Here is a 15,606-nt window from a genome sequence, read left to right as displayed (position 1 = left end):
GTCTTTCCAATCCTAATAATGAAGAATAAGAGAAATTTCATGCAGAGAATGGAGCAAATCACTCATAATTGGATGTTTCTATTGGCTAGCTACAAACACCTGCATTTGTGTTGACTAGAGGTGAATGGAATGGTATCTTCACAAAGAAGACCTATAGGGAATGTAGTGCTAGCAGAAATATTGGAGGCCTCTTTTTTCCATTTTGTCAGTATCCCTAAAGTTTAATCCATGTATGTCATCAAGCTCATAGGGCTATCTAGTCTCATTTCATGTTGTCATTTTTTAAGATTCTGTTAGATTGGCCATTTTACATTTGAGATCAATTTGTGGGTCAACTCTTCTCATCTCGACTTCAGTATGTACATAATGTAAATTTTTAGAAACGTGCATATGATGTAGTAGGCTTGTAAATGGTCTCTTAAGCAAGTTGGAGCATATTACCAGTATGTACACTTCTTGTTTTGATAATATTAATAGAAATAGGTCTTTATTCATATATAATGAGAATCATGAACAAATCATGTGTCCTCAATTTTCTCCATCTACCATCACATGCATAAACAAACATAGTAATGTACAGTTCCAATATCAATAAAAAATTACTTTTAGCACTATAATTTGGCTTCTATATCTATGAAACAACAAGGATTATATCAAAACTGAGATAGCATTGATGCTAATCAATTAAAAAAGTGTTACTCAATCGTATGGAGAATGCTACTCAATAATCAGAGAAGTAGGGGTTATAACAATGATAAATAACATGAGACTAATATCTTTTGAATCATGGTATATGTATATTTGGTTTCCAATTTTTTGCCCATCTAGAACAAAGTTTCATACATTAAACTATTTTCCAATTATTAAATGGTAAATAGAAGCTTTGATCCAAGAACACCAAAACTTGGCTAGATCCTTAACCAAATATCACTATAAGCTAAGCAATTTATTAATGTCATTCTTATTCATTTTATCTTACAACGAATCCCCATGTGAGAAAATAGCCAATCATGACATTAGGTAATCCAAATCTTAAAACTATAACTACAGTAGTAGTTGGGTTCAATAAGTAGGAGTATTGGTCAACATACTTAATTAACCTACGCAAATCAAGGTATCATAATTTACACTAGATCTCATCTAAGGAAAACAGATTTTTGGCATCCCACAATGAATTAATTTCATTTTGAAAGGTCTCTTCATCAAATGATTGGAGATTATGTCATGAGCGTAATTAGACATCAGTTAAACAAATTGCAAACAATATAATACTAATAGTTCAAGTATATAAAGCTGGATATCAATAATGGGAACAAAACCCCCCAAATGACAAATTATCCCTTACAGATAGCAACTTCCACAATAAAAATGGTTTAATGGGGAAAGCTGACGCTTGATACTAAATCCAGGCCCAAACAAATTCCTTAAAACCTGTTTTTAAATTCTTTATACCAGATTTTTTGAATTCTATTGACTAAGTGATACTATAACACCCTCAATTCCAATCTTTCAATTACATTTATTAAAATCATCTAGCTGTAGCCTAGTTTCTAATTGGATAAATATGGATATACAAATTAAAATAATCATATAGAGAAGAGGAGTAATTGAAGGATCAACACAAATACCTCTCCCCTCTTTTGGGATTCTATGATATACTGAAACACCCATTTAATAAGCCTCAAACTACCATATTCATTGACACTCACTAATCTCTTATTGATTGAAGATTAAAGATCCAAACAAGATTACAATTTTAGGATAGAGAGTGATCTGCAATTTAACTTTGATTTCCTAATAAGACTAATGGTTTAAATGTGCTTGAAGATTGTGATATAATACATGGAACACGAAGATAACAACAAACTCCTTAAGACTAAAGAATCCAAATGGAAAGAACTACCAATCCAAGCAACACTATATCAAGACATCAAATATCCTCATAAATAATTTGGAGAATGATGGAAAGGAATGCATTTCTAAGTATAAATGCAACCAAGGCATTTATAAAATCATGCATTAAAATAAATTAAGGTAAGAAGCAAGATCTTCCTAAATTTTGTAAATCAGGGTATGCCCCTTTCAACTTTGTAAAAGTGTATAGGACAAAACTACCAGGCAAGACTAGAGGTTTTCTTCTCTGTTCTTTTCTACCAGTGCCCATTTGAATGAAGTCCATGTAATTTTTTTTAAAAATAATATAATTATATGGCTTCGACCTTTTACCGATCAAAAAATAAAATAAAATAAACAAATGTACGAACAATTATAATTAATTAATCTTGGCTTGGGCCTCTTATCCATAAAATAAATGAATTATTGAATGGATGTAAAAGCACGAAATAAATATTCACAATTGATACTGTAATTTAAATTAATTAATAAAATAAAATAAAAGAAGGTAAATTGTACAAATAAAATATTTAGACATGACAAAATTTAAATTATTAACAACACATCCACAAGTAAATTGACATGCTTTATTATCTCACACCTAGATCTCCTTTGGAGAGGAACTCCTATCTCATTTGTACAAAAATATGGAAAAGTGCAATGAGAAATTTTGGAACTTGTTCTCAGCAAAACCCCCCTCAAACAAACAACAAGTGATGAATGCACAGTGAAAGAATACGAAGTAAGCTACAATGTAAGCCTTAAATAAGCATAAGATACCTGATAAATAGCGAGCTTCCCTAGTAAGGTATCTTCAATATCTTTCTCCATCAGTTTTTCTTTTCCAATGCTAAATATCCCCTTCCACGTTTTCTCACTGTACTCCTGTACAACCTTCTCAATTGATGCAATTCCATATTGCATCATCCATATTTCGATGCCAATAACATCTATTGGTTCCAAATTGGGTCTCTCTAACTCAAAGTACTCTAGGTTGGGAATCTATTGTGGGTTCCAAATACCCTTATAATTTGGGTTATCAGCAATGGGGGTACACCATCTTTCCTTGTAGGTAAGATTGCTCTTCACTGACCTCCCCCATTCAACACAATCAATTGCCTCACAATTCGAATTTCTTCAGAGAATTAATATCTATTCTCTTCAATCATTAAGACTCACCAATGAAAAAATATTACTTTATATTTGTAAATGTAGAATAAAAATGAATACAATATAAAGGAAACAATCACATTAAACTCATGTCTTTTGTAATAATTTCACATTATCACATTATACTACTAAACACCTAACAAGCAAGTACTAGCTATAATGTATGATATAACAAAAGAGTAATAGAGAATAGAATGCCCCTCCATCATTAAGGAGACAACCTACGATAATGTTTGTAATAATAATTAAAATGAAAATATGGATAACCTAATATTTTGTTTGAGCAAATCAGCTTTGAAAACCATAAATAAATTTGATCAACTTTCAAACTAGAAAATGATCGACATGAAAAGAGCTTGAAAACATTCATTAGGAAGCGAATAGCCTAAAGGCTGAGATGAAATCTAGATTATCACTCAGATCAACGACCATACAGGAAAATTCTTTCAACACCACATATGCAGTTTATGGGATTGATTTCTTACATATAATTACGAAACGAGCCTCAAAACAGTATCTCTTTGGCGGGTATAAACCGTCGGAAATCTCCAATTTCGTTAGCGTAGAGTGTGAGCTGAAGAGCGTGCAAGATGGCAATGGCCTCTGTACGAAAACTCCAGTTCATGAGGCCTCTCTTTCATCTTCAATGGCGCTATTATTCACTGGAAACCAAAATCGAAAGGTCCCATATTTATACTTCTTTAAAAAATCTTTCTTTTGTGAAATAATCCTCAAAGGTTTAAATTCATATCTATGCGATAAAACAGACCCACATTTGGCATTGCATTTGACATTGATGGAGTTGTGCTTCGCGGGCGGAATGCTATTGGAGGAGCTACCCAGGCATTGCGGCGTCTCTATAAAGATCCCTCCAATCCCAGTAAGTTTCTGCGAATGGCCTTGTTACAGTAATTCTATTCTTCGTTTAGTTGAATTTTCCAACCGGATCAATTTTATTTTAGAACAATCAACGGCTGGATAGTTTTAGGGAATATGAAGTGCAGTCCATTACATAGTCGAAAACGAAAGCTTTTCAGGTGTTTATATATTTCCATTTTATTTTTCAGCTTACCAGCTCAGTTTTTTATCTTTTACACTACTCCATGTATTTACAGCTGCAAAGCTTATAGAAAAGGTCCCCAGTGTAGTGTAGTCAGGTATTAATTGACGACTTTCGTGGGCTGGACCCATGAGTTCTTAGTCCCATGTGCAAATCTCATTAATAAAAGTTCTTGATGCACTTAGTTGTTGTTAGCGTGCCATGTTGTTGGGAGGAACCTATGAGTTTTCAATGTCTAAAATGTTGACTAGTAGGTGATATTTTCTCTCTCCAATTATGATGTTTCCTTAGGATTTGGCTAAGTAATTTGCTATAATCTTATTGATTTATATTTTATGATTAGTGGTTAGCATAAGTCTTAATAAAAGCTCTCTATGCACTTAGCTGTTGTTAGTTGTGCCTTGTTCTTGGGAGGAACCTATGAGTTTTCAATGTCTATAATGTAGAAAAGTAGGTGGTATTTTTGGCCAATTATGATGTTTCATTAGGACTTGGCTAGGTAATTTGATATAATCTCATTAATTCATATTTCATGAGAAGTGATTTACATAAACTCATCTCTCATTAGCGTGAATAAGAGAGCGTGAATAATCCACTTGGTAGTTTTGAAGGACTTTCAAAGAGGTGAAGTCTAATAAGTTCTTGAGAGGACACCCTTCCTAATACTACACTCACTCAAATGTGTTTAACTAATGAGTTGCTCACAAGATCAAGCCTACTTAACTTGCTACCTTGCCTGACCATTCTTTTATGCTTGCTAGCAAAAATTTAAGGCAAGAGAACTCACAAAGGACACAAGCATACAAGCACCTTGAAGCCACAACAGCACCTGAGAGGTGGAGGATGCTTAATCCTGACAACTTTTACCCCAAGGCTACTTTCCTACCTGAACATTTTATGAATGCAAACCCTGGTTAGGGTAAGTGGGCTGTGGACTTGTGGGTTGTAAGGACAATGTACTTGGAATTTGGAAGTAACAAAGTGTCCACAGCAGGTCCGCTGATTTGTCTTTGGTATTTCTTAGCTTTAGGCCTTTTCATTCGAGGTAGTAAATGGCTAAAAAGATAAAATGTTAAAAGAGCTGGGAAATTTTTTTAAGGATTCCAAAGAGAGTTACTGTAGAAATAGGTAAGGTGGTCACTAGAATTGTGATGGGAGATTTGGTAAAGAAAGCCAAACCGGAGTGATAGAAAAAGATTCAGTGAAGGATCAAAATCATGATACCATGGTTTCATGCAAAGGGAAGCTTTGCCCCAAAACCATGGCCCTACCTTGTGTAACATATACCATCTTTGGTAGAGTTAGAGGTTGTTAGGAAGAAGACCTTCACACAAAGGCAAATGAGAACTTCCACTTACATGAGTTTCAACTGCTTCAAAATCCAAGCATTTAATTCAACATACTTTGTCAATACTTATAAATCTACAAATCATGACATGCTCCTTATGTTATTTTTCAGCCTCTAAAATCTCTTCTCCAAACTCCACAATTTTGATATCTCGAGGCAGAATTAGCCCTAGAAAGTATGTTTTATTTTCAATAAGGGTAGTGAAGGATCCTTGTATTGGGAAAAAGTATTGAGACTGGAAGATTCTGTAGTTATGTAGAATGAGATCCGAACCAATACAAAAATTCATTCTTTAAGCATTTCAAAAGAAATTTCATGCACAAAAAATAGGAATGCACCGCCAAATTATTTTTCATTTTGACCTCTTCATGCAAACAGAAAGCAGGAAAATACAAGATTTTTTTTGTTCCATTTGAAACATCTCCTTGTTTGTTTTCTTTGCACTTTCTCAATCCTTCTTGCGGATGTATCTACCTCTTCTTATTTATAAAACCTTTCTTGTCTTTTGATTGGTTTATTAAATATTCAAATATTGATCTTGGTTGTTCTTTTCCTTGAAGTACAGATACTATAAACGACAGAGATGACTCACTGCAGTGTGTTCACATCTTTCTTCTTTCATGTCATACATTAATTATTACAGATGCTTCACACTTTATGCAGACTCACACAAACTTCTCACTCTTCCATCTTTCAAAGGATGCTGGCATATAACTTTCCCATATTTTTCTTAGTAATAGATTCTGGGCTTGTATTTTTCTTTCTTTATCATTATTTCTTTTATTCAAAAAAACTAAGATCTCCTTAGGATATCAAATCTTAAGTCATGAACAGGAAGAACACGTCCCAGGCAGCAGTTTGTCCTTTATTAATAACAATTGGAAAACTCTCACTCGGCAACAACTTGCCAAGCCCCCAAAAAACAAATTCGGGAAAAATTCGGCCAGTTTTCCAAAAAAACTCGAGAACCTAAAGAACCACTTAAATTTAAAAAAAAATACATTTCTTTTGCAAAATTCAATGAGAAGATGCATGTAATGAGTTAATTAAAGGGAACACAAAAGAAACAAGCAAAGTTTAGATATATATAAATGTATAGTGGGTACAAAATCACATTCTCATGCGGAATGCTGATGGCGGGAAGCAAAATAGTAAATAGTTTCTGTCAAACTAATGGTAAATAGAAAATACATGAACAACAATACACTCACATCTTCCTCTTCCCAGCTCTACTAGCAGAAAAGAGAGGGGATCTAGGCCAAGAAGAGGAGCCTTGCACTGGGAGTGGGTGTGACTGTGAAGTCTGTGGCTGTGCCTACTCTCTCAACATCCCTACTGACTCGCTCTTTGTCCTGGAAGTATCTCCTCCTATGTGTGGCACTGGTAATGACTCCTTGTTTGAATCCTCATCATCCTCGTCCTCAATGTCATCCATTGTGAAACCCATTCCAACCCCCTCCTCCATGGCCCGCCTTTTCAAATTAGCGATCTCTGTTATGCATGAATGTTGATGGTATTCCTATGGGGGAGTATCTTAGCATTGTTGGAGACATGATACAGAGGTTGTGTGTTGCATTCATGATAGAGTTTGTCATTGATGTCAACATATTGGTTATTTTGTGAAGGCTGGCAATACAATAGACGGAGTTTGGTTTCGTGAGGTTCAAGGAATAAAGTTGAACTTGTGCGGACCTGGGATTATGTTGTATAGAGTGTTTTGATGCTACAGTTAAGATCGTGTACGAAAATATGAATACAATATAGAGTTATTTTAGATTTAGTAAAGGCGACGTTAAGACAGAGTTCCTGTTGTTTGAATTGTATCTCCTAACAAAGATGGAATCTAGTCATGCAGAGTTGGATAGAGGTAGAAGACACGATGAAAATGTGGTAAACAAACGCGCACATACAGATGAGCATCGAGTAAAGAGTTATGAAGATTGTGAGTTGACAGTTGTGTGTAATTGTGAAAAGTGTAAAGATATAATGTAACATGTAAATTTAACATCTTAAGTTGGTTCTATATTATTATTGTAAATTGGGAAAGCCTCAAGGTCGACTCAATAACTTATTCTAGGACTTGGTATAAAGGAAAGATGTTTTCCTTGTGGTAGAGTGTGGTTTTTTGTGTAATGCGAGTATGCAAACTTGTATGTGAAATCCAATGAACCTGATAGCGAATATCTTTTGATTAGAGAAGTGTTTGGTGTAGTAAGGCACATTGAGTGAACAAAGTGACTGTATTTGGCAAGAAGTTGCTGTTGGACAATTGTATACTTGTATTATTCTGTAAAGGATAGTACTAAAGCTAGTTGGACAGTCAGTTCGGTGGTCTTGCCCTGAAGCTATTTGAACAGTGGGTCCTTTTGTCTTCCTTAACAACTCCTAATAGGGTTGACACAACTCCTTGTTGGGTGGATATTTTGCAACCTAAAGTTTTGTGCAACTCCAGTTACAAAATAGGATGACCAGCCATAGCGTATGAGACAGAGTATCTCCTACCTTAAAGGGAAGGCTCCCCCTTCTCACTGTTCCTTGGATCAACTCAAGGTAAGCAAGAAGTTCAGAGATTCTGAAAGGGGTATTACCGATATTCTTTTCTCTTAACTTTCAAAAGTGAAACCACTTACTTGAAGAGTGAGTAATGGGCAAGATGAAATCTCTAACTACACTTCTATCTAAAGTTGGAAATAGTGATATCAATAAATCGATGCTAACTCAAAGGCTAGTTGACAACATATCGGTTTGGTTCAAGTTGGGTCTTAATCTATTCTATAAGAGTAGCCTTTACTATTGGGGCTCAAAGACGTCCAAAAGTAAAGAATTCTAACTATTTTTATGAATTAAGAAAGTAATACAAGCTACAGTCAAAGCTTCTAGTCTATGAATTACAACAGTCGCTTCTAGTGAAAGCTTCGAATCCGACTGTTTCTTAACCCTTTTATACTCAATTATTTAGATCAAACAACAATAGCATGAATCAAAGAAGACAAACACAAATCAAAATCAAAGCTTCCAATTTGCACTAATCACAGTTGCACTCAATCAAAGTTCAACTCCAATTGTTCCTTTGTATTCACTTTTCATCCAAAATAGTACTACATAGTTAAAGTTATGCTTGAACAGTTTCTTCAGAGCTTTCTTGCATGCAAAATAAAGATGCTTTTTACAATTAGAGGGCACTCCTTTATATAGGCAAAGGAGTGGAGAAAAAAGTGGAGGAAAAAGTGGGAGCAACTCAACCAACTTTGACCTTTTCTAATTAAATGAGAGAAATTATTGGATTACATGTCATAAGGACATGTAAATACACAATTTCATGCAATACATCCTCTCCAATCTATAAACATGAAAAAGGGAAGAAAGAAGAAAACGGAAAAGGTTGAAACAACCCTAAAGATTGTTCTTAAGTGCCTTGAACTTGATGATGACATCACACATTGTAAGAAGATCTGAGATTTCTATTGTCTTTGATATAACTTCTATTCTGACTTTATCAGCATATGCTGATTTTACAACTTTGCAATTTGCCGCAAAAGAATCCTGTAGGTGCTTTGCTAATGATTTGTACAAAGCGAACCTATTCATTGTGCGTGATCCAAACTCTTCAGAATCTAAATCAGCATTAACTCTGACTGTATATTCAGAAGTCCTCTCCTCCATTGTGACCAAGTTGTCATGTTTAGTGAGAACTTGACATCACATTTGTTGCAGATTACACATGGTCTTCGTTTCAATCGATTGACAATCTTCTAAGGCTGCTTGCAACTTTATTATAAGTTTCCTTAGTGTCTCTTCCTTGTAATCCACGAGTCCTTGACATTTATAGAACATTTCACAAGATGGAACAACTCCACATGCAACCATGCCATTCAAGTCAGAACTGACGATTACATCCTAGTCACACAAAATTTCTTTCAGGGTGTCAGCTTCTTGATTCAAAGATGTAATCAGGTCATGCAACATCTCTTCAATACCTTTGATACGTTTAAGAACTTTGACTGCATCTTTGATAGCCTGGACTCCTTCAGAGACAACTTCTCCAAACCAAGTCTTTGCCGCTTCAATTATTCATTTTTTCCGAGCTGTTTGAGATGTAGTGACTGCATGTTGTGAAGACTGTCGTTGAATGACCTCATTTAGGCGAGCAACCTCCTGATTGAGTTGATTATTTTTCTCTAACAACTCATGATTTGTTTTTGATGCATTAGCAAGTGCATTTTGAGCATCCCGTAGACAACCCGGCCATGATTGCTTACCAAGCTCAATTTTGGTGAACTTGCAATCTGAACGGTTAAGTTCTCTAGCTGGTTTATTTACCAAAGGTTCAACAATCTCTGCATACTTAGTCTTTTCAGAATCTAACACAATCCTTGAAACAATCTTGCCCTTCAAAGATTTAGACTTTTTCTTTGATAGGAAGATTGTCTGGAGGTACGAGAATCTTTCTTCTTTTCATAGTGATCTTACCTAACTATGCAGGCAAGTTGAAACCCTCATCTGTAGAAATGGGGATTGTGGCCACTACAAACATTGATCTTGATTGTATTTCCGTTGTAACCGTGCATGCTTCAGTGGGCATGGTTGAATTCGTAGGTGCCTGATGAGAAGATTTTGTCTTAAACAAATCAAAACCAACCATTGAAGTATCACGTTGGGAAACTTGACCCTCTATGAGAGTTTGGAAATCTTCAAACACATTTCCCAAAATTTCATATTGCTCAGCTGTGAGAACAGGAGGAGCCACCGAAGAGATAGGGAATGTTGACATCTTCACCTTTGAAACAAGGTTGGTAGATGTAACAATTGTGGAGAATGAATCCATGTCATTGTCTATATCATCACAAAAAGTTGTTTCCTGAATGGATGGACCTTGAGTGTTTGTCAGACTAGAGGAGAAATTATCATATCCTCTCCTTCTTCCTCTTCATCCTCCTCATCAAGTTCTTCTCCAGATTCCTCCTCAAATTCTTGAGCTTGCACAGGTGCTTGAGAGGATTCTTGAGGTGATTTAGATCCCTTTTTGCCTTTCAACTTCAAAACTTGAGAGATTTAATTGGAATAGAGGAAGATGCACCATCTTTGCTTGAAATTTCCATCAGATATGTCCTTCCAACTAGTCCAAAACTACCACAATCTACTTCGAGTTTGGGATGCACCCTCTTGAGACCTTTGATCTTTAACCATTTATTGGTATTTTCCAAGATAGACTGAAATCTATCAAAGATTGAAAGACCTGCTTTGTTCTGCCAATGTATGGGAAAAGGGCACCATTTGTCAAAATCAACCTGATGATATTTTGGATCAAGAATATTGCCATCACCTTTAACATGAAAATTGGGTGGGCTCTCAATCATGTTAAGATCAATGATTTGTTGTAGCGTGAGCCTGTAATAATCCATCTTCATGAGATCTAGCTCCATGCGCAAATCGATCCATATGTCCTGTATATGATGAGCATGGTTGAATGCTCTTTTGATCTTTGAGTGCATTCCTTGGTAATCAAAATCATGCCAAGAGTTGAAATTCTTCAATGTGATAAGTTGAAGTTCTGTGTCCATATTTTTCGCCTTGTAGACTGAATTGATCATATACTGTCCAATTACCAAGGGCTTGGCTGTAGTGATAGCAAATCCTGGCTTGTGTTGAGTATTTTGGTATGTTTGTACCTCTATGAGATGTCTTGCCAATTCCATCAAAATGATTTTATCAATAGCATATCTTGAGAGAGTATATGGTTCTCCTTTGAAATAGGCAACTCTCAAATAAATGAAAGTTGGAAATTGCAAAAAGATAGCCCAAATTGATTTACCCTATGCCAAACTTCATCTAATACTCTCTTGATTACCAGCTATTTATTAAACTGACACTTGAAATATCCAAACAATGCATCTTGGACCTCCTATAGTAGTACTTGCTTCGTGTCAATGCGATTTGATTGTAATAGCTCCAAATTGGAACTTGAAGCCAATCCTCTTTGGTGGAAAGTCTCGAGAAGGATCCTGTAGACACAACAATGTAAACTAGGTAAGAGTTCATGTAAAATGGTGCTAATGTTCCCACATTGAGCAATTGCTTGCATAGTGTTGTACTGAAAAGCTCTCCCTAGAAAATGGGTTCATCATTATCAAAGATTTGAGACATGAACTTGTACATCCACAGTTCAATGTTACTAGACTCTGAGACCACATACTCTACTAAGAAGAGTTATTAGATCTTCGCACTTTGGCTTGAAGTTAGATCTGTGAATGGTCTTGGGCCATCTTGAAAAATTATTTCTTTTGACTTCCAACCAATATGCATTTATATACTTTTGATAATCTGCCTTCTTCTCATTCCATAACTCCAATGATGTTTCTTTTGACAAATCTACACATTCTGTGTTTTGAGGAACTCGAAAGATCTGTTCAATAACCTCGGGATCTAGGTTGATGATGACGTTGCCATTTGCATCCTTGATTGTTTTGGACTTAGGACTAAAATGCCAAGCACATCTTAAGATGAATTCTAGTTCTATGGCAGCCATAGGGAAAGTGGGCACCAAATGAATATTACTTCTTTTGATGTGTCTCATTTCTTTATTTGAAGGAGTTTCAACCCTTTGTAAGAAATCAGCAATGTCAATGTGTCCAATCTCTGTGTTAGAATCTTGATCCAGAGGTGATGAAACCTGAGATGCAGTCGCATGGGCTAACTCTTTGTCATATTGTTACTTAATCTTTCCTTTGGATTTCGTAGATGAGGGCATATCTTGTCTTACAACTTGAAAATTCCAAAGGGTGAATACATCGTCGGAAGATATGGACTCCATGAGGATGTTGGCAAAGATGAATCTCTAAAAATGATGGGTTTAGAGTATTGATTAAATACTCATTGAACTTATGCAATGACTTGAATGAGATTTGGAAAGTACACAAAGTGAGAGAAAATGGAACTTAGGAAGATGGAATGCACATGGGTAAGGACGAGCTTTACGTGAATGCTTCAAGGATGTAAGCTAGATGAATGAAGTATTGTGCAAAGGATGACTTTGGTATTTAAAGAATGACCTTCTACCAAAATCGGATTTTCTAGATGCAATACATGTAAAGTGATTTACATATAATCATGATTTGATGCAAACATGTAATTAGGTTTGGAGAATGGAACACATGTAAGTGGGTATGGAGGTAATTACATGTAAATGTAGATGGAGAATGAGATTACATGTAAATGAAATGAATGAATTTGTGTATATTGAAAAATAATGCAATATGTAGTGGCATGTGTTGGTGGAATATGAAATGGTGTGATGCACTTGCATGAAAAGGTGGAAAGTTGAAAAACAAAACAACAATCAAACAACAAACAAAAACCAAGCACAAAACAAAAACACGCCTTAGGTTTTTGACTCAAACATTGCAAATACCAAGTTACTTTCCTATGCAAATTCGAAATTGGAATTTGGGGAAATTCCAAGCACTTGAAAATGAAGTTTTTCATCTTATTTAAAGAAAATTTGCACAATACATGGCATCTCTTTGTACAAATGTACAAGGATGAATTAAAATATGCAATGAAATAGCAAAGTATTGAAAACTTCAACTTACTTGGTGATCAAAGAGCCAAAAGTGGAAGATTAATAGGTTTGAAGAATGTTTCTCCTCCAAATTCGAATCTTCAACCAACTATATTGACTTCCTCAAAAATTGCAAATGATGGCTATTAATGAGCAATCAATGAGGCATTTTAGCAAGGATATGCCAAAAATGTGCCCTTTAATCCCCAATATGCAAGACATTTTTTGAAAATACTAAGTATTGGGACCTTTTTTGCTAAAAACGTGGTCTCAACATGCCATAACATGAATCGTTTTTGGCATTGGAATGTAAAAACGTGATCATCAAATGCAAGAGCATGGATTCAAAGGTCAAAACGACTCCTCTCTAGTGCAAAATGTGATCTCCAAATCATCAAATCTGGGCATTTTTTCCTAAAACATAGACTCAAAATGCCATGAAATGAATCCTTTTTGGGATTAGAATGCAACGCCTAAGGCCTTAGAAGGCACAAGGATGAAAAATGCTCCTTAATGCATTAATTTCATGCCATGGATAGGTCAAATCTGAACAATCTTAGCAAAAACATGTTCTCCGAGGCCAAGGACATGAACGTTTTGACCTCTTTTGTAAATTCGTTGTCTCAAGAAGCAATAACATGTGATCGAAAGCCCAAACGCACTCTAAGAAGACCTTTACATGTATTAAAATATAAGGGATTTGGTCTTCTATGCAAATCACACTCTTGGAGTGCTTTTGCATGTTTTAAAATGCATGCTTTTTAAGTCAAGAGGTAAATCACACTCTCTAGGACTCATTACATGTTTTAAAATTCGTCAAAACAATGTAAGTACTGAAAAATCACACTCTCCAAGGCTCTTTGCATGTTTTAAAAACAATGCATTTTCATGTCTTGAGGCCTTTTGATGTAAATCGCACTCTTGGAGGCCAAATGCATGTTTTAAAAACAATACATTTACATGTTTTAAGAAGTTCAAAATACCTCTCTAGTGCAAAATCACATTCTCTAATGGCATTCGCATGTAAACATGTAAATGGGATGGAATACATGTATTTGCACAATTTAAGTGATCAATTAAGCACATCTCTAATTGATTTTTGAGGAAATATCACTTAATTGGGCCAAAAATAATATTTACACTATATAGATTAATATATTATGTGCAACATCATTAAAAAAGTAACATTAATTTAGATTTTGAATTGAAACATAAAGTAACTCAAAAAATAAATCAATTTCAAAAAACATAAAGTAACTCAAAAAAAATCAAACTATATAGTTAATAAAGTTAGTGAAAAATTTTAAAAAACAACTCAACATGAAAATATAACATAAAGTGCTTTATAGTCACTTAAGTAATAAAGTAGCTTAAAAACATAACATAAAGTGAAATTATGGTATATTTCAAAAAGTGAATGTTAACATTAAAATATAACATGATATTTTAAAGTATGCAATTGCATCTAGAGACTCCACTTTTTGGGCACTAAAATGGTCATATAATTTGACTGCCAAGTTCGATTAAGCCCTAAGATATACCGAATCGAAGGGAAAACCAAAAGCAAGGGTTCGAGTAAAACTAAAAGAGTAAAAAACAACAAACACATACTAAAAATGAGGAAAAAGATGTTGAAGGTTTCAAAAATCAAGAATAGGCTTAAGAAAAATAAAAACGAAAAAAACTTGACGAAAGCCTTCAGTAAAAGTGTTCATTATACCGATTGGGGTCGATTGATTGATCAATGTCAGCCAATTAAATAATGAATTAATCTCAAAGAAATGCGAAACTAAGTTGAATTTTTTTTGTATTGTTACCTACATTTTGTGGTGACAAAATGCAGGATAATACTCCTAACAGGGTTGGAATCTCCTAATGGGGATTCAAAGTCTCTTAACAAGGACTACTATGTGCTGAACGTATTTTATTAACTGTTAACAAGGTCCATACTCTTACAGGGAACTTATATATTAGTACATGATTTTGTGAGTGCCATCTCCACTTGGGTTTTCCCTCTAATCAAAAGGGTATTCCTAGTTAACATATCTAGTGTTATTGTGTATGGTGATCTTTCTATAGTTGTTGCATCTACTATTTACATGCTTTGGAATCGTTAAGGGTATTAAGAGTTGTTTTAATTGCATAACTGTTTCCCCCCCATCCTTTCAGTTATCTTGGTGGACTTACTTTCTAACAATTGGTATCCGAGTGTTAGGTCCTTGAAGGAAAAACTTAACAACTTAAGGAAATTTATGACACAATTCAGAAAAGAAATTCCAAAGTTTTATAGAGTTAACTATGATAGTTGGCAAAAAAAGATGAAGGCACATTTGTTATGTATGGGTCCGGGTTATTAATTGATTATTGCAAAGAAAAAGATTGTGATTGAAGAAAAGGATCTTGAAACTTGTGATGAAGCTCACAAAGATGTATTCATGCTAAATATATTTGCTAGAGAAGTACTATTATCAGCTCTTCCAGAAATTGAATTCACTCAGGTAAAATCTTTAAGACTTGCTTATGAAATTTGGACTACTTTGCAAAGTACATTTGAAGGTGGTAATCATACTTAGAAGG

At 34.8% G+C, this 15,606-nt stretch overlaps 1 protein-coding gene across 1 annotated transcript in view; it reads left to right on the top strand.

The window, feature by feature from the left end:
- The first annotated feature begins 3,388 nt into the window (after positions 1-3,388).
- LOC149539185 (hydrolase family protein / HAD-superfamily protein) overlaps positions 3,389-15,606 on the top strand; it is a 193,216-nt gene continuing 180,998 nt past the window's right edge. The window contains exons 1-2 of the mRNA XM_089800509.1: positions 3,389-3,745; positions 3,831-3,943. Of these exons, the coding sequence (XP_089656635.1) occupies positions 3,654-3,745; positions 3,831-3,943 (205 nt within the window). The 5' untranslated portion in view covers positions 3,389-3,653. The remainder of the gene's footprint in view (positions 3,746-3,830; positions 3,944-15,606) is intronic.

The sequence above is a fragment of the Cupressus sempervirens genome, chromosome 9 (assembly GCF_028749045.1).
Source record: "Cupressus sempervirens isolate cs-2001-9-10 chromosome 9, ASM2874904v1, whole genome shotgun sequence".
Classification (NCBI taxonomy): Eukaryota; Viridiplantae; Streptophyta; class Pinopsida; order Cupressales; family Cupressaceae; genus Cupressus; species Cupressus sempervirens.
The sequence above is the reverse complement of the archived record's forward strand: the minus strand, read 5'-3'. Positions and strand labels throughout refer to the sequence as shown.